We start from the raw sequence: 23,706 nt of genomic DNA, 5'->3' as shown, positions 1-23,706 counted from the left end.
ATGTGCCCCCTCTGAGCCTAGCATAGTGCCTGGAAGGTCTAAAAGAGAAACCAGTCATCCTTTGTAGCTAAAGTGTTGCTCTTCCAACACTACTATGGCTTTATCCACTTCACATGTTTATAGTCTTAAAACGGACTTCCTCCAGAGGGGGGTGTCCTAAAAACAAGGAAATGTTGCAAATCCCACTGACTAGTTCCCTGAACTAGAGACCAGCCCTGACACCTGCCAGAAGGCTCTGGTTCCCTAATCCTGGCGTAGCTCCTTCAAGAGTCCGGCTCTCCATTTTGTTTTTGTTTTTATTTTTAAGATTTTATTTATTTGAGAGAGAGAGAGAGAGCTGAGCAGGGAGCCTAATGCGGGGCTCGATCCCAGGACCCCGGGATCATGACCTGAGCCAAAGACAGACGCTAAACTGACTGAGACTCCCACGCACCCCATGGCTCTCGATTTTCAAAAACAGGGGAAGAGAGCCTTTTACCCTTCCCAGTATGATCCTCAGCATAGCATTCAATTTAAATATGATTTATGGTGAAAGATAAGCTGTTTTCCCCGTGAACCCCCTGCAGCGATGCAGGCAGTGTTCCGATTTTCTCAGAAATATCTAAAATACGTAGTAGAATCTTCAGCACAGTCTGCCAGACAGGATACCCAGGAATTGTTGTTCTGGTGTTAGCCTGGAGCGAGCGTCAAGGAGAGAGAACACCCACGTGCTCACACTCTGCCAGGCCACCTACACACGTCTGCCCACTCCCAAAAGTGGGTTTTTTAAAAAATGTGCCTATCCTATGAGCAAGTGGTTCCTCTCTCCTTCTCAGAACGGTTGTCAAGAGAATGCTTTCGATATTGTCACAAACGCTTTCTTGACCTGGTGTGTGGTCTTCATATTAATCAGCATTTTCTCTTTTTTTTTGGTCATTTCTAGCTGAACTACTATGATTCTATCAAAGCCGTCATTTCAAGCTCCAACCATGAGCCCACCGCTCTAGTAATAGGTACTGCTCACACTCCCCTTACGTTTGTAATGTTCTCTGTGTGCCAGATCCTTGGATGTCTCCCACCTTTATAATTTCTGCATTGCAACAGGCATCCCACACTCTGCAGCTCAAAATGTGACATCCTCCACTGTTCTGTTTGCTTTATAAGCCTCACACTTGGCTCCTGGAGAAGCAGAGTGTGGGAGGGCACTCCTATCACAGGGCTTCACACATACAGAGAGCTCGATCAATATTTGTTGATTTGAAATAAGAGCAAAACCCTCTTTGAGCAACCTCAGGCTATACCATTTGAGCACCTTTAATGTGTTAGAAGATATTAAATATACAGTAATATCAACACAGGACCATGGTCTTGGGGGATTTGCATGAAGTAGGATTGGGAATGCCTGCAATTCAAAGGCATGTTGGAAATAACAATTTTCAGTGATGGCAATAGGATGACCCAGAATCTGAAGACCTTTGCATTGTCTGGAAGCCGGACTTTGACCAAGTGCATTCAGAGAAAGGCCAGGGAGAACCCAGATCCCAATCCATCCCTCGCTTTTACATCCCCAAATGCACCACTAGTCTGGACATGGGCTAGGCCAGGCTGATCTTAGGTCCATGAAGTTGGGAATATGGCAGAACAATTCTTTGCTATTCACATGGGAATCGTTTTGTCTGGACCAGATGGAGGAGAGATGTCCTGATACAGAGTGAAGAACTGGTCTAGATCTGAACCAGGAATCCAATCCCTCTATAACGGATCATTCCCAGGATAACAGCTCATGGTCAGAAGTTGTTGCAATCTCTGGCCCTGAGCACTAAGTATCAGACACTGTACAAGCTCCTTCTATGTATTATTTTATTTAATCTCCATTAACAACCTTATGGTTTAGGTCCCACTATTAGTCCCATCTTACAGTTGAGTAAAGTGAAACACAGAGTCATTCATTAACTTGTCCTGGGGTATTATTGTTCAGGGCTTTTTTTTTTTTTTCTCAGTATTGAAAAAAATGTAATTCAAATGCATAAGCAAAAGGAGAATTTTTTGGTTGGCTCATATAATATGAGAAGGGCAGAAGTGCAACCCAGCATTGGAAAGTCCTGGAAGCAGGGACTCAGAGGGTACTCTGACTCTGTCTCTCTCTCTCTCCTCTGCACAGTAGTTCCCTCAAAGGATGAAGAGCCCATCTCTTATGTCACTGACACTAACAGAGACTGGCTGCCACTCTTAGTCCCCAGTCCCGCTGCCCCTGGGAAGGTTCCCACTGGACCAGTTGGGCCCATCTTTGGGACAATTGCAAGTCAATTGACCCAGGAAAGTCAGGGACAATAAGAACTTAGCAGTGCCCATTCAGCCACATGACGTAGGAAGAGGTATACTTTCCGGAAGTGGGGATGGGAAGAGGGGGTTTACTAGTGACAAAAAAGTAAAGAGTGAAGACTGCACTGAGTCTCACATTCATAAATGAAGACCAAGGCCTGGAATCCAGGTCCTGTGTCTTCAAGGCCTGTGCTTGTCATCGGACCTACAATAATGGCATTCCCTGTGCGTGTGCTAGAATTGCAGAGTCCCAGGTTCCTCTTGGAACAATGAAATCAGTCTGCACTTGAAAAAGAACTAAGGGTGACTTGTGCACATGTCCAGTCTGAGAAACATCCTTTAATCACAATAACATAAATGTTTCTATCATTTTTATATTATTTTAATATTTTTCAAAATTTTTTCTGCTAATTTGTCCTTTGAAGATCTTCTCAATTCCTCACATTTCCTTTATTAAACTTCATACTTACCTTGTGAAGCCCTTGAGAGTATGTTGGAAAGACCCAAACAAATATTCACCATCATGATCACCATACTTAATTTCAAAGATGATACTGATGGTGATTCCTTCCATGTGTTTAGCACTTACTAATTTATAAAGAACTTTCACATTCATTAGTGGTTCTCAGTCTGGGCTGCCTTATTGGATCATATGGGGACTTTATAAAAGCTGGTTGCCTGGGTCTTATCCTCAGATATTCTGACCTCATCGGTCTGTGATAAAACCTAGGTATCAGGACCTTTAAAAGCCGCCCCTCGCCCCACCAGTGATTCTAAAGATTTAAATCCACTGTTCAAGGAGGAATGGCCTAGGCATCTGTATTCTTTGGACACTTCACAGTGACATTAATTTGTGGTCAAGGGCAAGAACCACTCACATGCACTATATTTCTTATATGATATTCATGATAGCCAGGTGAGGTATGAATTGTGTGTACACACTCCATTTTACCAGTGAGGACAAATAAGCCAACGGTTTTTTTGACCCATTTAAGTGACCCATTAGGTCACTTAACCAGAAGAGGTGGAATTGGGACTCAAGTCCAGTTTTTCTGACCCCAAGGCTGGTTGACCACCTGCCATCCCCTAGAGTTAGGCTAGGAAAGTCTGTTCCTCGGCTCCTGGGACTTGTTTTAGGACAGCCTGGTTTCAAAAGGAAAATTCTGACCCTGGAGCAGAATAAATCTCTGCAGAGAAAAGATATGTTATTGTCCACCATGGCATAGAGAGAAAGTTGTGGCCGATTAAAGCCACCTTCGATCATCTTAGTGTTCCCTGGATGGAATCCTCGCATACCTGGGCTCAGGAGCAGGCTGAGAAAGGAACACGTGAAGGGCTCAGACACAGACACTCATGACTGCTGCCCAGCCAGGCTTGCTGCAGAGAGAAGGGGAAGGCTAAGGAGGCAGGAGGTGTGTGTTCTTCACCGAGAGGATAGGCATGACTTGTGGTATTTCATTTCATTTGCAGGTATTTCCTTTGCTGGGATGATCTTTACCTTTTTCTCTTGGCCTTTCTAACCGGCCCTCACCTCCTCTTTTCCTTCCTGCAGCTTCACCCCTGAATTTTCAGGACCTGCTTAGAACTCTCCGAGCAGTGCATTTGTAATGAATAAAATAGTTAACACTTTTTTAAAATGACTCAAAAGTCAACCACCCACATAATGACGACAGCCGTTTCTTTCGTGATGCCTTTCAGCCTAGCTGTGCCTGAGCATTTCCGAGATTTGGAAAGGCTGAAATCCTAGGAGTTTCTTTTTCTTTTTCTTTATTCCTCCTCTCCTTTAGAATCTTGTCCTAATTTCACTGAACATCATGGAAAAATCAGTCATGAGTCATGCCTGCGATCTCAGCCTCCTATCAAATACCACCTTGCTTCCGAGGCCCCTTCTACCTCTGATTCAGACTTTGAGCTCACGTTGTCTTTCAAGGAAATCTTCCTTTATACATTTCTGATTCACTGACATTTAAATCTCCAACGCGTTAGAAAGAGATGTTCAGTGGCTAAGAAATTTCTTGGGAATTTTCATCAGATGTTCTTGGAACTGGGAAATTGTGGTTTTCTGGAATGATCATGGATATGAATGCTAAGAAACTTAAATTCAGCCTTCAGAAACTGAAGCAGCTAAAATTCAGTGTTTGTGCAGAACAGAAACAACAAATCCAGAATGAGGATCTCTGAGTTCTAGCCCCGGCTCAGCAACTAACAGAGCTATGGCCTCAGGCTTCCATTTCCTTCCTAGTTCAATAAAAATGCTGGATACGAGCTCTAAGGAGCCATCCTGCTCACACTCCTTGATCCCTAATTTTGCCATGAGTCTCCTGTCCATCCCTTCTTCCTTCTCATGTTCCAGAAAGCAAGGACCACTAAGTGGCTCATACTCTGAACTGAGATTAATTGTCTCTAGAGATCTAGACAAGTCTGTGATAGAAGAGTCAGCGCCTTCCCCAACCCAGTTACCACCCCTGTAGTTTCTCGGACGTAGTACCAAGATGAAAACATTGGGGCTCAGAGAGCCTTTGCAGCCAGGCCCCTGGTAAAAGCTGCCTGGGGTTGCACTGTCCAAGCTCTCAGCTTCCAATCTGTCTAAGACCCACTGCAAGCTGGCCTTTGTTCCTGCATGTCTCCATGACTTGCTGCTGGAGTCCCAGAGTTTTGTCCTTGCTCTTCTTCTCTTCCGTTTTCATCAACCTCAGTGATGCCCCTCCAGCACCATTGCTGTCCTTCCCCAAATTCATGTGTTCTAGCCTAACGCTACCCCCAAACTTCAGTCTGGCATTTCCAACTGCCATGGATCTCTCTCTACAGGACCTCTCCATTTGGATGTCTCATAGACATCAAAATTAAATCCAAACTCAGATCCACATCTTTTCCCTCACACCACCTTCCCCAACGCAGTTAGTTCTAGGTCCATCCTTCCAGTAGCTCCAGCCAAAACCCACTAGTCACCTTCAACACTCACCTCCACAGTCCACATCCAGTCCGTTGACTCTGTCTTCATACTGAATCCAGGATCTGGCCATTTTCCCCAGCCCCGCCCCCACTACCATCTAGTGGAATTCACTCTCTTATCTCCCCTGGATTACCACAGGAGACTTATGATTCTCCCTGCTTCTATCCCTCGCCTATGGGCTCTTTTCTACACAGCAGCCAGAGAGCCTAGAAAATTAGATGTCGTTAGATCCAAATCCTCCATTGGGCCCCCATTTCCTGCACAGTAAAAGCCAAAGTCCTCCAGGGCCCTGTGTGTCAACCCAGCCCTTACATCTCTGGCCTGGTTCCTACATCTCTCCCTCCTGTACTCCATCCCACTCACACCAGTCTCCTGGAATATATTTAAGATCTTTTCACCAGATCTTCCCTCTGCCTGGAAGGTTTTCCCTGAAAATGTCTACATCTTTCACTCCCTTGTCTCCTTGAAGTCTTCCCTCAGGCGTTGCTTCTGGCTGAGGCCCTCCTTGCCCACTTCATTATACATATCCTGGAAGAGTCCAGCCCCCCCCCCCCCCCCCCCCCCCCCCCCCCCCCCCCCCCCCCCCCCCCCCCCGCTCCTGGTGTTCTTAATCTTCCTTACCTTGTTCTACCCTTCTCTAAATCCATAAATCCAATCACTTTCTAATAGAATATAATTTAACTCTTGTTTGTTGTTTATGGTTTGCCCTCCCCCATCAGAAGGTGAGCCCCACAAAGATAGAGGTTTCTGTTTTATTCACTGTTGTGTCTCAAGTGCTAGGAATAGTGCTGGTACATAACAGGTGCTCATTAAATATTTATTGAATGGACTTACCTGTGGTCAAAATTCAAACCACATTCCTTTCTCTCCCCAAGTGGTCTTCTGAAGCATTGCCTTCCAGGAAACGTAAAATTCTGTGGTGACAAGTATTTTCCTCCTGTTTCTATCCCCTTTCCATCTCCCCATCTACTGCCCCCCCAAGCATGTCCCTACAGTGTCCTACACTCACATCACTGCTTCCATCAGCTATGCATGTGTTCTCACACACACACACACACACACACACACACACGTGCCCTCACACACACACACACACACACACACACACACTCCTCCACAGGGTGCTATAGCAATCCCATCCTTAAATGGGATTTACTAGCGGGCTCTGTAGAGTAAGAAGTGGTTTCAAGTGCATTCGTTTACTTGAGATGATCAAAGATAAGAATCTCTGACTTCATTCTGGTTACTAGTGAACATCAAAGGGAGATACGTCTTGCCTGAGGCCATGGAGAAACCAAGGCTAGGCCATGGAGAAACCAAGTCTGGGCCTTGAATGTGTCCCCTCTGCAGACCTGGGCAGGGCTCCATTTGTCACAGCAGAGCTGTGGGTTCCAGCCACACTGAGGAAACTGATGGAAAGGAGGAATAAGATAAAAGGAAGGATGGGTAGGAGAGACTCCAAGATCTACCTCAAAAGAGGAAGAGTGAAAGTCTGAGCTTTGAGGAAACATGCCCACCTCGTTGCCAATCCTATGGGATTCTGGGAGCCCAGAGCTGTGGATGTGGTTTCTGGGTCAGCTCTGGTGTTAGCAGCCACAGAATCTACCTTCCTGTAGGACTCCAGCACCCGAAGACTTATCTGTTAGCTAGTGTGCTGGGGATCAGAACCTGCCTTGAATCTGCTCTAGGTTTCCATGGTGATTGCTTTAAACTTTTCATCATCTTCCTTCAGACCTTGGGGAAGAGCTCTGCTCTCTGGTTTCCATGACAACCATTTAAACATGTATCTCTGTCTGGCTCTGTTGGAAGAGAACCGCTAGAGATCATGCAAATGAACTGGCTGCTCTCCTTTTACTTAAAAAAATAAAAATAAAGTGACACACCTGCTCAGAAGTTTCAGATATTTGCTCATAACAAGAGGGTGAAAGCATCAAACTGGTGTTTGAGGAAGGTTCTCTGCATTGCTTTGATACTGCAAGTGCTCACCCAGATACACAGGTTCACTCTGCCATCTTAAGTAATTATCTGCGCTCAGTACTTATCCTCCCCTCCCCTCTGTCTAGCAGATGAAAGAGCTCTGAGTTCAAGGCTGTTTACCTTCCTGCTGCATACCAAAGGAGAAAGGGAAGGACAGGGCCAGTGGGACTAGCTAGCTGTCCTACCACTGCTAAGAGAAACTGTGGACAGCAGGGTGTCTCCTCAACTCACCATCAACAGTCCTAGCACTCAGACTGTAGCCTCAAACAAGGTGGAAATCACATACCCCAGTCATTTGGAAATGGAATTCATGGACTGGAGAAGAGCCAGGTGACTCTGAGGGAAAAAGTTTCAGAAGAAGTGGAAAGATCATGGCCCCCTTTCCCTTCCCAGACACCTTCCTGTCCTCCCCCGCAACAGCATGCTCCCAAACTAGAGATCTCCAGAGGCAGCAGTGGGCCAGGAAGCCACAGACAGATTAAAAACAGGATCGTGTTTTGAAACTGTGCATCAAACTTTAAAATTCTGGAAGTTTCCGATGAAAATAGACACGTCCCATTTCTCCTGAAACTCAGCAGATCTGCATCAGAGTCCTACTTCAGGAGAGTCTGCTGGACTGAAGAAGAACAACCCTCTGAGATGAAGCAGGCACTGGCTTTGGTCCAGCTTTCCCGAATAGCAGACCCTTCTCCTTGTTCCTGGAAAACAATTGAACTGGTAACTTGTGATAACACACACGTCATCCAAACAACACCAATCATCCCTGGAAGAGCCCAGCCCCTGATGTCTCTCAACTGACATCACAGACCATGAAAGAGAATTCTTATTTGGGCATGGGGACAAGGCAAGGATGGAAGATGAAATAGTCTTCCATCTTCTTCATCTGATGCCCTTCAGTCACCTTGGACACAGCTAAGGTCAGGGGTCAGGGTAAGTTAGATGGGGATTTCTTTCATGATCATCTGGTGAGACTATGTCTCATACAGACAGGAAGACCTTTGATTGCTTCAGTATGCTGCTACTATTCTGATTTTACTGTTCAGTAGGTTTGTAAGCCAAAAAGTCATTTGGCTAAAAATATATGTCAAAATAATTGTAGCAGAAAGTTGGCTGGTTCGTGGATGAAACTGATAGGTCAACTCAATGAACCCTCATTTAGGATTTGAGACGTGGTTTTATTGCCTTGTTAATGACAAGTTTGTTAAACCCCGTAGTCTAAACTTTCTTACCTGTCCCATGGAAGACAGGTGCTTGTCTCACTGAGTTTCTGGGAGGTTCAAACAAAATCGTGTACAGAGAGACCCCGGCACAGTGCGTGGTACTCGGTTCAGATTTATTAGAAGACAGTTTCCTCAGAATGAGTTGGCCCTCTTCACACTTCCTCCTTCCCCCAGATGACCCTTCTTGGCTCTCTCTAGAGAAGGAGGGGAAATGAATCTTGCTGTTCTTACTGATACCATTTTCATCCTTCGGACTGTCCACTGTGTAACACCAGGGGGTGAAAGAGAAAGAAAAAAGTAGTTCTCACTGAAAGCAAAACCAGGACCTTTAAAAATCAGCAACTTGTTAGGAAATTGATCATATTAAGAGGCTGTGTTTTGTTTTTCTGTGAATATTTTTAGGGTGCACTACGGGAACAACAAATGTCAAGCAAAAGATGAAAGAGATAAGGGGCGTTAGAAAAGATGTCGAGGCAAGAAGAGAACAAGCATTCCTTGGTTTGCCCCAAAGGCGGGCAGAATGTGATCATACTGTTTTTCACATCTACAAAGGAGTCAAGGCATTTTCATTCTGTAAAAGAAAGAACTTGCTGCTGACAGGGGGAATGGATCGAATCATTCGAGTCTGGAATCCTTATCTGCCTGGGTAAGTTTTCTTTCTCTCTCCAACCCTAAATGCCATTGATCTAATAAAGTACATGAGAGCAACACAGGGCATCACTAATTCCCTTTTAGGATAATTTACGAAGCCCTGTCCAAAACTGGTCTCCCCTACACTCAGCCTGAGAAACTTCCGTTGGTACCCACTAAAGACTCATTCTTTGGGGTTAATAAGTAACTCATTAGCCCCACTTACCAATGAAGAAACTGAAGCTTAGAGGAGTTAAATAACTTTTTGGACGTAATGCCAGAACTGGGGTACACACACATTTTGACTGATTCTAAAATCCTATGCCATTTCCATTGGTAAATGTTGAAGACGGAAGGAGAGTGGAAAATGGGGAATAGAAATCCTGTGCACTGATAGTGGGGATTTGGGGACATGAACAAGTCACCTAGGGTGCACCATGCTTCCTCGCTGAGCTTCTGTACCAGGCATCAGTGGAGGACCTGCAAGGTGACCCATGTCCCTCAGCAGGGACAGGCAGGGGTGGAGGCAACACCATGGGGGGTGGAGGGCACGTGGGATCTGGTGCTCCTCCTGTCACCTTCTAACACAGTGACCCAGCACAAGAGATATAGCCAGTGTCCTCCTCATTATTGATGATCACAGGAATCCCCACCATTCTGGTAGAAATAAAGGTCACAGATGAGGTCATCCATGTATAGGGCTCCGCACAATGTCTAAACAGAAAGAAAGAAAAATGATTTTCTACCTACTTCTATTACCTTAGACTCCCATTTGGCTGGTGATGGAGAACAATTTGCTTACCTTCCAATAATGTTATAAATTGACATTGTGGTCTCTCTTTCAACCTCAGACCTGCCTCTCTTCTCCCCACCTTCTCCCTACAAACCCAGCCCTGCGACCCTGAAGGCATTGCAATCCCTCAGAGCTCCTTAAAGTAAACTGACATTAAAAAGACAGTCCTCCAAGACCTGAATACTGTTAACTCTGGCCTGCATAAAGCAACCATGTGCCATAGAATCTATTCCCACACCACCCTGTGCTCTTCCTCGTTTATTCCTTTTATAGTGATATTGTCAGCAGTTGGAGAAACAAAGCCCAGAGCTTCATCTCACACTGAGTTGTGTTGCTATAACTGGGTATTATTTGCTTCAGTCCTTTTATCACACAAGATATATACTTGTGTGATTTCAGAAGGAGACATAACCCTCCTCCAGGCTGAATAGAACTGCCAGATCCGGGCCAAGTTTAGTCTTGCATTTTTATTTAGAAATAGCACTTAGAACTGCTTGGTGTTCATCTGTTCTTTTTCCATTCTAGAAAACCAACAGGTATGCTGAAAAGCCACACGGCTCCAGTGATCTACATCCATGTATCTGCTGAGGATAACAAAATATTCTCCATGTCCACCGACAACACTATTAAGGTCTTTGCCCTTTCACATTTTGGATGCATTGTCCAACAGTTTCCGATAGAGATTGTGTTTGTTTGGTGTTTTCTTTCCCCATCTTTGCAGCTCTAGAGGTCTCTGCATTAGCAGATACTCATATGGTGGTTACATTCGTGGGTTTGCTTTGGAGAAGGAAGATATGTGGGCAATTGAAGTGTAGTGTCTTAGAGAATTTTCTGTACCGGGTGTTTTGCTGGGATGAGTAAACCTTGAAACATCTCAGCCCCTGTTTGCATGCTGTCCTGATTCCCCTGGAGAAAGTGTGTTGGAGGATGAAGAGGGGGAATAAGGGATGGAATGGGGACATGCGGGAGGCAGCTGGCCCTCGCTACTAGTGCTTATCTTATTGTGCAATACGCATAGGGCAAGTGGGCCCTTTCTGAAATGTTTTCTGTAAGCCTTAGAATTTAAGCACTTCTGGCCCTGGTAGAGGTCATGGTAACATCACCTGCATTGCTTGCCTTCACACCTCTTTCTATATGTAGGGTTCTACCCACCTCTAAAATTCAGCTGTCCCGTGACCTTTGTAATGCAGTATTTATATACCAAAAAAAAAAAAAGAAAGAAAGAAAGAAAGAAAAAGAAAAAGAAAGAAAAGAAAAGAAATTTTATTGATTTGCTTTAGCTATCATTTCATAAGCTTTTCCAAAGAATATGAAAAATTTTCATGATTTCATCCATCTTTCTTTCTCTAATATCATGGGGCCAGAGGGTGGGAATTTAGAATGGTCTGAATCAAAGGAATGCTGAAGCCTCAAACAGGTCAGTCATTGCTTTGCATGGGTACATAAATGAGCTTATCGATTACACACGTAATAAATGATTTATAGATGCTATGGGCTGAATCACGTCCCTTCAAAATTCATATGTTGAAGTCTTAACCACCAGTACCTTTGAAGTGACTATATCTAGAGACAGGGCCTATAAAGAATTAATTAATGTTAAATGAGGTCATAATCCAATATGATTGGTGTCTTTATAGTAGAAATCAGCACGCTGAGATGGAGGGCCAATCATCTCCAACCATGTGAATACATGGCAGCAGGGGGTCATGTGCAAGCCAAAGAGAAAGGCCTCAGAAGAAAGCAGACCTGCTTATACCTCAGTTAAGGACTTCAGTCCCTTACTGCACTCCATACACAAAAGTTAACTAAAAGGCTATAGACCTCAATGTAAAAAGAGCTACAATTTCAAAACTCTTTGGAGAAGACATAGGAGTAAATCTTCATCACCCTGGACTAGGGAATGATTTCTTAGATGTGACATCAAAAACACAAGAGACAAAAGAAGAAAACAAATGAGTTGGATGTTGTCAAAATCAAAACCTTGTGCCTCAGAAAACACCATTAAGAAAGTGATCAGATCACCTACAGAATGGGAGAAAATGTTGCTGATCACACATCTGATAAGGGATTTGCCTCTAGAATACAAAAAAAAAAAAAAAATCTGTATGCTCAACAATAAATGCACGAATATCCTGGGCATAGGACTTAAATGGAAATTTCCTCAAAGAAAATATTCAAATGGCCAATAAATACAGGACAAGATCCTCCACATCATTAGTCATTATGTAAATGCAAAACACACCCGCCATGAGTTACTACTTCACACCCATTGGGATGGCTAAAATCAGAAGATAGATGATAACAAGCATTGCCAAGGATGTGGAAAAATTAAAGCTCTCCATATCTTGCTAGTGGGAATTTAAAATGGTGCAGCCACTTTGGGAAATATTTTGGTGGTTCTTTAAATGCTAACCATGGAGTTACCATACGACCCACCAATTCTACTTCTAGATTTAAACCCAAGAGAACTGGAAACTTATGTTCACATAAGATCTTACATATGAGTATTCATAGCACATTATTCATAACAGCCAAAAAGTAGAAATAACCCAAGTGTCCATGAACAAATGAATGGATAAACAAACTGTGGCATATCCATACAATGAAATATTATGCAGCAACAAAAAGAAATGAAGCACTAATACGTGTCACCACATAGATGAACCTTAAAAAAGCTTATGTTATGTGAAAGCCAGTCGCAAAAGACCATGTATTGGCTGATTCCTTTTGTATGAAATGCCCAGAATAGGCAAATCCACAGAGGCAAAAACTAGTTTAGTCGTTGCTGGGGGAATGCAGTGAGGTGGGACAGGGAGTGGCCACTAACAAGTCTAGGGGTTCTTTCTGAAATAATAAAAATGTTTTGAAGTTAGACAGTGGTGATGGTTGCACAGCCCTGTGAATATGCTAAAACCCACTGAATTATACACTTTAAAAATGCAAATTTTGTAAGATGTGAATTATATCTCAATAAAACTATTATTTTGTAAAGGGGGGGGAAGGGAGAGATAGAGAAGTCAAGGGAGATGCCAAGGCTTTGGGCCAGAGCCCACTGAGACATGGTGGGGCAGATGGTGGGGAAGAGGAGCATCAGACCAGGAGCTCAGTTATGTATGTATGTGTTGGATAGAGTCATCCTGAGTTGAGGGGAGACATCGGGGCTAGAGATATAAATTTGGAAGTCATTAGCATTTAGATGAAATTTTAAGCCGTGGAGGGGATGAGATGGAAAAGAGAGCAAGAGTGAGCAAGGGGGAGAAAAGCCTCAAGAAGTGTATTCTCACTGTGTGTGGGGTCTGACATGGCTCCCGTAGAGTGAGCTCAGAGTCCATGTCCTGACAACCAAGAGGACACTTGACACAAAATTAGGTGTTGAGATCATGGTCAGTGATGTAACTAGGACCCAAACTCAATTCAGTCCTCCAAGCAAAATTGATTAAAATAGGAAGACTCGTGGACTTCAATATTTGATTTCTTTTGAAAATTGAATCTATCCTAAGGTATCCTCCAAAACCATAAAGTTGGAGACTTCATATTTTTAATGAGTTTTTTTTTTCCTTAAAACTTGGCACCACCAGATAATCATAATTCTGTATGTGAGGACACGTCTCCTATCCTATTTTCTTTTCCTAGTGCCTCTCCATTTTCTTCCAATCTAAAATCATGATTACAAGATTAGCATCTTGCCTGTGATGATTCAGGCATATTGAATCACTTCCCAAAATGTGTTTAAAATATATTGAAATCCTATCTTGGAAATATGGTGTGTAATTTATTTCAGAATACATTATTCCTATCAAATAAAAAGTAATCAACCAGGAACCAAACAGCTAAATTTCTAGCATGCCTGATCAGATAGTCTTCATTCTTCTAATTGATTTTTCAGCTCAAATATTTCACTTTTCTATATCATGGGGACACATGAAACGTTTTAGGAGTCTGCTAGTTTCTGGCATTACCCTAAAGGAGAGTAAAGTGACAGGTTTGGTTTTCTGTTTTCACTTGTTATTTTCCGTGAATTTAATACTGCACACTACAAAGAGGGCTGTTTTGTGTCAACAGGAATTAGCATAGAAAGAAAGTTATTTCCTGAAAGAAGATAGCATGTATATTAGTTAAGGTAGGGCTTGCCACTGTAACAAATAAACCCTGTATTTTCCATGGGTAGAGACAGTAGAAATTTATTTCTGTTTACTGTCATACCCAAGGCCGGTACTCCCAGTAAGGAGTACTTTCTTCTCCCATTTAAAAACCATGCTGTCTTCATGCAAAGTCCCTAGGTTCTCAGAGTCTTCTTCATCCCAGGACAATGGGCATGACAGCAGATACGGCATATCTGCCTCTTAAAAATCCCAGCTATAAATGACCCATCACTTTCTCTCACACTCCACCACTGAATTCATAACTCTGGGTGAAGGGAAAGCAGGAAATCCCTTATTTTGGTGTGCACTCCCCAGCAACTCCTTTCCACTGTGGACAGAGAAGCCTGCATTGGGGGGTTGGTAGACAGCATGCTTTGGAGAAATACAGACTTGAGTCATACTCTGAAACTACCAGGAACTAGATGACCTTGGACAAACTATTCAACCCTTCTGAATTCAGTGACTTAATTCTCTTGGACATTGGTCACTCTACTGTAAAATGGAAGAAAGACCCCCCACCTTGTAGGTTAGTTGTGCTCATAGAAGATAATGGGTGAATTGTGCTCACCACAGAGTAGTTTTACTCGGTAAGACTCTTTTGAGCCAAAGAGACAAAAATCAAACTCAAGTAGTTTAAGCTAAAAAAAGGCGGATTTATGGGTTATTGAAACCAGATCATCAGACAGATGACCTCATGGACAGCTGGGTTCAAGCATGGCACTCTTTTTCCCATGCTCTCTGCCTATACTTCCTTGGTGCACACTGATATTGACTTCTAGTGCAGTAAAGCAATCTCCTTCTGAATGTGGGGACCATTAATATTCCCAGTCTGAACTCACAGCCCAACTACAGATTCGCTATCAGCTCCAGCCGGAAAAATCTAAGGGAAGACACAGATTGACCAAGTTTGGGTCTCTTGCCTACTGCTTGCAATCAGAGAGGCAATTCTCCTAACAGAAGATAGGAGGGTGCTGGACAGGCCATACATAAGTCAGTGATGTCAATTTGTTGTAACTGCTTTGGGGATGTAATGCCAACTTGCCGACTCAACCTCAACAGCAGTAGGAAGAGTTCCTTCCTACCTTTCCCTTTCACAGACCTCACAGGGGTCCTTCTATAGCATCAACTAAGATCACTCTGCCAGGCTCCAGAATTACCTCATCCTCCCCCTCATCAAAACTTCCTCTCTTTCAGTAACATTACCTCATGAAGTAAGAAGAAATTACCAGATTAATGGATTCCCCTGGTGGTATAAGTGACTGATAAAAACAAAACAAACAAACAAAAAAACTATGTGTGTTACATTTCTATCTAAGAAAATCAGCATTTTCAAACAATTCAATACTCCCGAAAGGAGTGGGGGATGCCCCTTGAACAAGTACTCCTTGGGATCATGTTTCTATGGGATTATTTTACCCTGATCGCTACTGTCACCCCCATACTTGCCTGCCAGAGTGTATTGCTTCCTGCCTTTTACACCATGACCTAAAATCACAGATGAAAAAGGATGCTAGAACTTTCTAGATGGCTTTGCTACCTGCTGGGGAGAACTAAGGAAAATCAACAGTGTAAGTACAACAAATAAGAGTCTGACTTACTGGGTAAAGACTTCCAATTTCTTGCTAGCTGTTTCGCTTCCGGGAGTCACAAAGGAGGGGAAAGAAGCCCCAAGTACATCCCGCCCAGTTTAGTCCTCAAATTTTCCAGCGCACCTCTGGAGGGAGAGAAGTCTGAAAAGGACTCCTACTTTAGCTGCTCACTGCGCCTTCTCCCTCCCTCTGTGTCTGTCTCCGAATTTCCCCTTTTTACAAAGACACCAGTCATATTGTCTGGGGGTCTGCTCTACTCCGGCTTGACCTCTTCTTAATTAGTTGCACTAGCAACAACCTTATTTCCAAAGAAGGACACACTCTGAGATACTGGGGGTTCTTCAACGTACAGACCGGGGAGGGGAGGGGAGAGACAGAATTCAACCTGGAACAGAGTAAATGAAACAATGCATGGGAAGCAGGTAACGCAATGCTTAGCTCACTAAACAACAGCTGCCTCCATGATGATTCCTTCTTCCCGGTTTTACACTTGGCCCATCTGCTCTTCCCTGTGGATGAGGCCATCCCTTGTGCTCTCATCAGATTGCAGTACCTTAAAATAATACAAGAGCTGTGGCATGGCTTGCATAATAATCCCAATAAATGATTAACAATAATATTATCATTCTAATCATTTACCATTATACATGGCCCAGTTGTGATGGTAAACACTATTTTTTAATTAATATTTAAAAATCCCCAAGATTTTAAATCCTGTAAGATAGGCATTATTATTAGTCTCCCTATTTTATAGAAGAAGAAACTGAAAGGTATGGTAATATGGCCAAGGCCATAGAGCCTTTAAGTGATAGGACTGGGATTCCAACCCAGGCGGTGGGGAGAATGGGGGGTGGTTTGGACCTCCATGTCCTTACTCAATAGCCATGCTGAGATTTGTTCCCAGAGCCCTCCAAATATCCGCCTCAGGGCTGGTTTTGAGGAAGTGTATTACGAAATGGGAACATATCTAGGGGATAGAGAGGTAGTTTGTGTGCCCATCAGACCCACGATATCAAAACTCCACGATATCAAAACTCCAGGAGCGGAGAAGACACTGGCGGCTCCTGGTTGGGGAGTGGTGAAGCTCAGCTCCAGGGTGGCTTGGCCACAGGTGTCTTGGCCCTTTGGGCAGCTTCAGCATAGCAGAGGGGCTAGGGAACAAGAGCTTCCTTTCTGCTTCCTTTACAAATGCAGAAGGGAAAGGAAGCACTTTGAACATTTTCCTTTGGGCGAGGGGAGAGTGGAGCAGTTTTTAAACTTAGGTCAGTCCTAACCAGACCCCCGCCACAGGTGACAGCTTTGGAAAGGCAGCAAAGCAGCCTGTTCAAGACCTCCAATTACTTTTTTTCCTCATCTTCCCGCCCCCCACCCCCACCCCGCCACAGATCTGGGATCTAGAGACGGACAGCTGCTTGTTCACTGCATCCTCCAAAGCCAGCGGTATTAAGGGGGACTTCGCAGCCTGCCTCTACCTCCCTGAATCCAGATCGCTGTGTGTGGCCACTAACACGGTGGCACTCCTACACCTGAGACTGAGGTATGAGGTTAGCCTCTTGGCCCCAGGCTGCTTGCAAACTTCTATAGAACCATCCATAGCTGAGATCTCTGGAGGAGCTCCTAAGCTCTATGGCCCCATGTCTTTATCTCACAGCATGTATTTGGTGAGCTCCCTTGAACATTTCCCATTGATTATTCCGGTACCACCTCCTTGGATTACCCAAAATTCCGAAATCTACCTCTTGAACCTTTATTGACCCACTGGCCCTACCTCTCTAGTGAATTGTCCAAGAAGTCCCGGGGGATTTTAAGCGACTGAGCCACCCAAGCCTCCCCCTCCCGGGGGCTTTTAATTCAGTCCAAAAGCATCAGACCCACTTGCTGCAGCAGGGACCCACATGTGAAACCCTGTCCCTACAGCAAGGTAGGGACAGCACATGCTCCAGTGATGGACAAGTCCTTATGGAGGGTCCCCTAGTGGGTTTTTCTTGCCCGGGGCCTCAGTCTCAGGGAGCTCAAATGCCTTCAAGACCCATCTCCCTGATTCCTCTACAAATGAGTCCATCTTGATTTCCTTGGCACAACTTTGCAAGCCACATTTCTTTTCCTCCTTGGCCAGGAAAGTGGGTGTCCTGTTGTCTTTTTCACGCTATGGGTAGTCATTGAGACGTTCATCTCCTTAGCATGAATGTCCACTTCAGTGCCCGTCCCCGTCCTGCTAGACTGAGACTGCTAGGTCTTACTGAGGAGTTTCAATCCTACCTCCCGGGAACCCACAAGTAACCCAGGGCAAGGCTGCTGTCGATTTACAGATGAGCGAGCAGAGGCCTGGAGAAGGGAATGAATTGCTCAAGGTCGAGCGGGGACTCAGGAGCAAAGCTGGGACTAGAATGCCTCTCAGGATGCCCGGCTCTCTCCCTCCCCCTGCGTGGTGCTCCTCCCACTGGAAGGGTAGAAGTCTGTCTGAGACACTGAAGGCAAAGGAGAGCTCAATTTGTCTGTCTGTTTGTTTAATTAGACCACAGGAGGTGCATTGTCTAGTCTTCCTTCTCCAGAGCCTGCAGAGCTCCTAAGAGGCACCTGTGAGGGGTAGAGAGAAGGCTCTGCTTCCTAGGCCCAGTGGCCTTGGGGTGAGTCACACCCCTGTCCCTGGTCTTGGCAGGGCTGGCAGGATGCATCATCTGTGCTTTGAGAACTTTCAGGCCCTCTGTGCAGCACAACTAGGAGCATCATTACAGCCTCACGGTTCAAACCTGGCCCATGATTAGTCACCCCACTCCGTTACCCCCACTTATTGCCCTGACATAAATCCATCCCTCATTCCGCGCCTGCAGCTTTCCCTCTCACTGTTCGGCAAGATAACGGATTCCCGGAGTCTTTGTAAACTAAGGAGAGGAGGCAGAGAAGGATTAGGCTAAATATTGTGGTCTGCAGGGTTCACATCCCATCTATATGATAATGGCAACTGGATTTCCCGAGACAAAAATGACAGCATACTGTCTCAAAAGGTGGGTTTTAAGGAAAAAATAAAATGTGTTTGGATGTCTGGGTGGCAGAGTTGGTTAAGTGTCTGCCTTCAGCTCAGGTTGTGATCTCAGGGTCCTAGGATCGAGTCCCACATCGGGCTCCCTGCTCAGTGGGGAGTCTGCTTCTCCCTCTGCCTCTCCCTTCTGCCTGCTGCTCCCCCTTCTTGTGCTTTCTCTCTCTTTCTAATATATAAATAAATAAAATCTTTAAAAAATTGTGAACATATGCCTAAGGGGAACCTTAAATATGTTTATTATGTCCAGTGGTTAAATCACAAATCAAGAATAACTTTACAGAAAAGTGATCAGATTTTGCAGGATCAAAACCCTACTGAGAAGTCCAGAACGTAAGGCTGCTGCCTATGCCTGGACTCACTCTTCCTCATGTTTCCCTGAGGCCATGGGAACAGCCAGTGAGGATGGGGAGACAGGGCAGAACAGCCATCCTACCACAGGCTACCGCCGGACCTGCAAGGGCACGCCCTCAGCTCAGGATGCCAGAGCAACCCTCTGAAAGATGGGACTACAGTCAGTCCAATGGCCATTTGTTCTATGTGGCATCTGTGGGTAGAAAAACAGCCTGTTGGATTGATTTCCTATTTTTTTTTTTTTTAAGCAAAGTGACTGAAATTCCACCTTGCAGTCAGAACCGCCCTAATCTCTTAGCGCCAACCCTTAGGCAACAGATGACATCTGCCCATTCCTGCTCTGTCACAGGGAACTTTGTGATGTTGATCAAGTCACCTGGTCCTTCTTAGCCTTCTGGAAATGTCCTCATCTGTGAAGTGGGGGGAGACTCGACGCCTTCCTCCCCACATTGGGGAAGGGGTGTAGGTAAGGTCCAGAGGCTCTGGCTCCAGGCCTGGCACTGTCTCCCTGGGACAGCACCCCCACTGCCTGCCTCCTCCTTCCCCACAGGCCAGACTTCCCCTGGAGCAGTCCAGAGACCGTTCATGGGAAAGTGCTCCTCTCCTTCTGCCAAAAGCTATTCTTCCTTGAAAAGGATTCCACCCTCTGGGAATCTTCTGGCACTAATTTGGAGGCTTCAGGACCACCAAATCCCTATTAGGGTCCCAGCCTTGGGGCTGAGCACTGGAAGGACCATCAAGAGAGAGGACAGAACAGTAGGTCTGGGAACCAACATTCATTTATTAAGTGTTCCCCCCACACCAGGCTTCTCCAGACATTGGACATCCTTTTCCTCACTTACTCCTCACAAAATTTCTATAAAGGGTTCCATTTTACAGATGAGCAAATGAGTGCAAAGCAATTGGATTGCATAACTCCTAGAGCTATCCCTTCTGTGCCCTGTCCTCACAGAGGGGACACACAAGGCAAGGCCTGAGTACACAGAGGCGCCCTTGACCCCGGGTGCATGTGGGAGGCATGCTGTAGGGCCTTGTTCCTGTTGTGATTGAGAAGCACTGCCCTCCAGGCTTGAAGACTCGGGATGGGATGGTACAGTTGGTGTTTGTTTGAGGGAAGATGTAAATTCTTAGGGAAGAAGGTCCACTGTGTAGTTGTAGGAAATCACACTTCTCTTGCCCTAAATAAGAGAGAGGCATGTGGTATTGTTTTTCATGGTGAGCAGCTACTGCTTGCTGAATGCCAATTAGGTAGTATGGGGGTGCGTGGGAAGGATATTCCATAGGTTTTCTCAACAAATACTCAAAACAACCCTTTATAATAGATAACATTATCCCCAATTAAGAGATTAAAAAGGTTAGAGTTTTCAGCATTTAAACAATTTGTCCAGGGTCACAGACCTGTTTTCATCCTCTTCACCTTTTTTCTTTAAAGATTTTAATTAATTTATTTATTTGAGAAAGAGAGAGAGAGAGAGAGAGAGAGAGCACGTGCACAGGAGGGGCAGAGGGGGAGGAAGAGGGAGAGAGAGAGAGAATCTTGAGCAGACTCCATGCTGAGCCCGGACCCAACAGGGCGTGGGACAGGGAGCCTCAGTCTCATGACCCTGAGATCACAACCCTGAGATTGTGGCCTGAGTCAAAACCAAGAGTCATAAGCTTAACTGACTGAGCCATGCAGGTGCTCCCTATCCTGTTAACTTTTCTTAATAAACCAATAGATGCCTCATCCACAGTGTCCATGGCATACCTTCGGTTCAGGTTTTCACCCTTTCTGTTTTTCCTGAGTAAGATCTCCGTCGGAGCCGTGCCTGGTAGTCTCCCACCAAGAGCCTGTGCCGTGCTGCCGCTACAACCCGGCCTTCAGGCAGGTGGTCAGCTGCTCTGAAGCATCTGTAAGTATCAGCTCTTGCTTTCTTTAGCAATGATGGATTTGTGAGCATGAGCCCAACCCCATTGTCCTCGTCTTGGAGCTGAGCAGAATGTTCCGGGGACATTCTGGCTGCAGAGGTTAAGAATTCTACTAGACTTCTTCAACTCTACTATTTATCAAGTATTGTTTGGACACTCTTCTTTGAAAGCTGGGTGGAAGAGCTCACAGTTTCCCCAGTAGCTTGTAGTGTGAGCTCTTTGGAAGACCCATCGGGTACTAAGGAATGGTATTATTTCTTGGTCATGTAAGATGATTAACACAACCCTGTGACTTACCTTGTATCTCTAATCTGGAGCTGAGGGTATGGAGTATTCCACGTTCACTTCCCCGTTCACTGGCACTCACAAGGATCATGCTGGCCCCTAGATGAGTGACGCAGTGTCTGGTCCACAGGAGGGGACATAACCAGGGTTCCTTGAATAAGGAGTGAGAGCAGAGAAGCATGCACATCCCATAACCCATGTCCTTCTGTCCTTGAGCTAATGCGGGCAGGGCAAGTATATCCCAAGTATACTCAAGATGTTTAAGTGTTTTGAAACCTAAATCATTGGTTCTTCATTTTCTGAATCACTGTCCTAGGCTCTTGCATTATAAGCCAGTGCCCCAGGCCATCTGGCTATGCCCTCTTTCCTTCTTCCTGCAGTTGCCTGGCACACCCTGTCTTTAGGTTTTATCGCCCTGGGGGGCACCACAGTCTGGAAGTCTGGACCTGTGCTCTTCATGTTCACACTCACGTTGGCATTGCTCCCAGTGAGACACAGTTGTCTTTGCATATGTTCTTGCCAGTCACTCAGCGATTAGTCATCACCATGGTTTTATTAAGTATTGAAAGAAATAGGTTATTTGGTCTGTTGATCAAAAGTTTTTTGTGATGACTCAGTCTCAATTCATCTCAAGGAATGTAGATTCCTGCATAGTTGGGGCCCTTACTTATAAAAGAGCATTTTCCCTCCAGATTTATCAGAACAACCTGTGACTCCAAGGACGCCAACCTTCTGGTCTCAGCATCCTGCCCAAGCCTGTCCCTGAAGCTGTCCAACGTTTTCCAATCTCCACCCTGGAATCTCCTGCTTTCTCCTCTTCTCTTACAATCCACAGCAATCCTTCAAGGTCCAACTCAAGTGCTTTCTCTTCCACAGATCTTGCTTTCACTGCCCTGGACTCATACAGGCACCTCCTTCTTCCTGAACCCCCAAGTTAGTTCCTCCCAGGGGGTGCTAGATTCAGTTCTCACTTGTCCTGCTTTGGGTTCCCCGTGTGAGTCTTTCCATCTCTTATCATTCACCAGGGACTTAGGACAATCTGCAGCTCATCTATGTTTCACTCCTCTTCCTTCTTGATCTGTCAAAGCCCTTCTTATTCTTCAATGCACAACTCTGGATATCAGTTCCTCTGAGAAAAATTCCTAGATCCCTCCCACACCCGGGCAGAAGGAAGGGCTCCATTACCATTTGGGCTCTTAATTCTATGCTAACACAGTCAGCCTCCTTCAATAGCATTGCTTTTGATAACGCATATCTTCCCTGCCTGTGGGTGGTAAGGAGATGTTGAATTGAGATATAAATACTCTCTCAGCTCTTAACTGTATTAGGGACATGCTGGTAAACTCTCAGATACTTACTGAATTGAGTTATTGATTTGAGTATTTGCTCACCTTGCAGATCTGTGTGAAATCTTTATAACCCATGCCCACTGTCACGACTCACAGTATCTAAGCCATATTACAGCCTATATTTGTGGAGGAGAGAATGTAGCCCAAGGTCTTCATGATGCCTGAAGTTATTAATACCACTACACCATATTTTATTTATCAAATTGCCCAGCAGAAAACTAAGGACCACCAACTTTTAATGCTTCTGAAAATTTTATGCTTGAAAATGGCACCATGTAAACTTAATAAATACTCAGTCAAATGTTTACAATGTATGACAATGGAACCACAACTTACTCACATCCATATTGATATATCCAGTTATATGTACTATGGAAGTTTACTTTTCAGGAATAATGAATAATTTTTCAAAAAAATAAAAATTAAAAATTAAAAAAAGAATAATGAATAATTTTTCAACGGAGTTTAAGGCTACAAATATTTTGTAAATGTTTTAAAATGTAATAGCAAGATTACATTTCATTTGGGATGTGGTTGCATTTTAATATGTTTAATTGAATGGGAACTTCAAAAGGAAGCCTCACTTGAGGCAAGGAAGTTCTTAGAGGAGCCCTGCTAGGGCATGAAATCCCATCCACAAAATGCACCTAAAAAGTATAAATAGCACGTTTAGACTTTTCTTTGTTCTATAAATAGAACCCTAAAGTCATTTTTAAAGATATTTTAATTGCTCGCTTCAAACTTTTCACTCCCATTTCCTGCAGTAGCTGGTGGTGTTCTTGGGGGAATTTCTTTTTAAAGAAACAAACGTGTAACTATTTAATCACTTAATGGGAAGACAGGTCCAAAGGAAAGATGTTTCTGTTGGGTGTCATCCAGGACTTATCTGCCCCACTCTGGGCCCTTCTGCTAATTTTTCCATGTCAACTGGTACTTCATTCAATTCTGGACCTCAACCATATTACAAATCACTGTATGTTGTGAAGCTTTGGGATGTTTGCAAATGTTGGAATAACTAAAGTAAAACCCAGTAATGCTAAGGTTCTATTGCAATATTAAGGAGAGCCAATGGATGTACCTGAGCTGTGGACATCTCCGGGAACCCTGACACTGTAAGAGGACAGAGGGGAAGGAAACAAAGTGTACACTACAAAAATCTGGTCTCAGG

At 44.5% G+C, this 23,706-nt stretch overlaps 2 protein-coding genes across 2 annotated transcripts in view; both read left to right on the top strand.

Moving 5' to 3' along the window:
* Nucleotides 1-11,043, top strand: part of LOC116574101 (WD repeat-containing protein on Y chromosome-like) — an 82,073-nt gene extending 71,030 nt beyond the window's left edge. The window contains exons 11-13 of the mRNA XM_032314620.1: nucleotides 923-992; nucleotides 8,854-9,097; nucleotides 10,400-11,043. Coding sequence (XP_032170511.1) covers nucleotides 923-992; nucleotides 8,854-9,097; nucleotides 10,400-10,601 — 516 coding nt within the window. The 3' untranslated portion in view covers nucleotides 10,602-11,043. The remainder of the gene's footprint in view (nucleotides 1-922; nucleotides 993-8,853; nucleotides 9,098-10,399) is intronic.
* A 5,427-nt stretch (nucleotides 11,044-16,470) lies between these two features.
* LOC116574100 (WD repeat-containing protein on Y chromosome-like) overlaps nucleotides 16,471-23,706 on the top strand; it is a 34,076-nt gene continuing 26,840 nt past the window's right edge. The window contains exons 1-3 of the mRNA XM_032314619.1: nucleotides 16,471-16,672; nucleotides 16,896-17,142; nucleotides 20,786-20,888. Of these exons, the coding sequence (XP_032170510.1) occupies nucleotides 16,471-16,672; nucleotides 16,896-17,142; nucleotides 20,786-20,888 (552 nt within the window). The remainder of the gene's footprint in view (nucleotides 16,673-16,895; nucleotides 17,143-20,785; nucleotides 20,889-23,706) is intronic.

The sequence above is a fragment of the Mustela erminea genome, chromosome 15 (genome assembly GCF_009829155.1).
Source record: "Mustela erminea isolate mMusErm1 chromosome 15, mMusErm1.Pri, whole genome shotgun sequence".
Lineage (NCBI taxonomy): Eukaryota > Metazoa > Chordata > Mammalia > Carnivora > Mustelidae > Mustela > Mustela erminea.
Note: the sequence above shows the minus strand (reverse complement) of the source record. Positions and strands in the feature narration are given on the sequence as shown.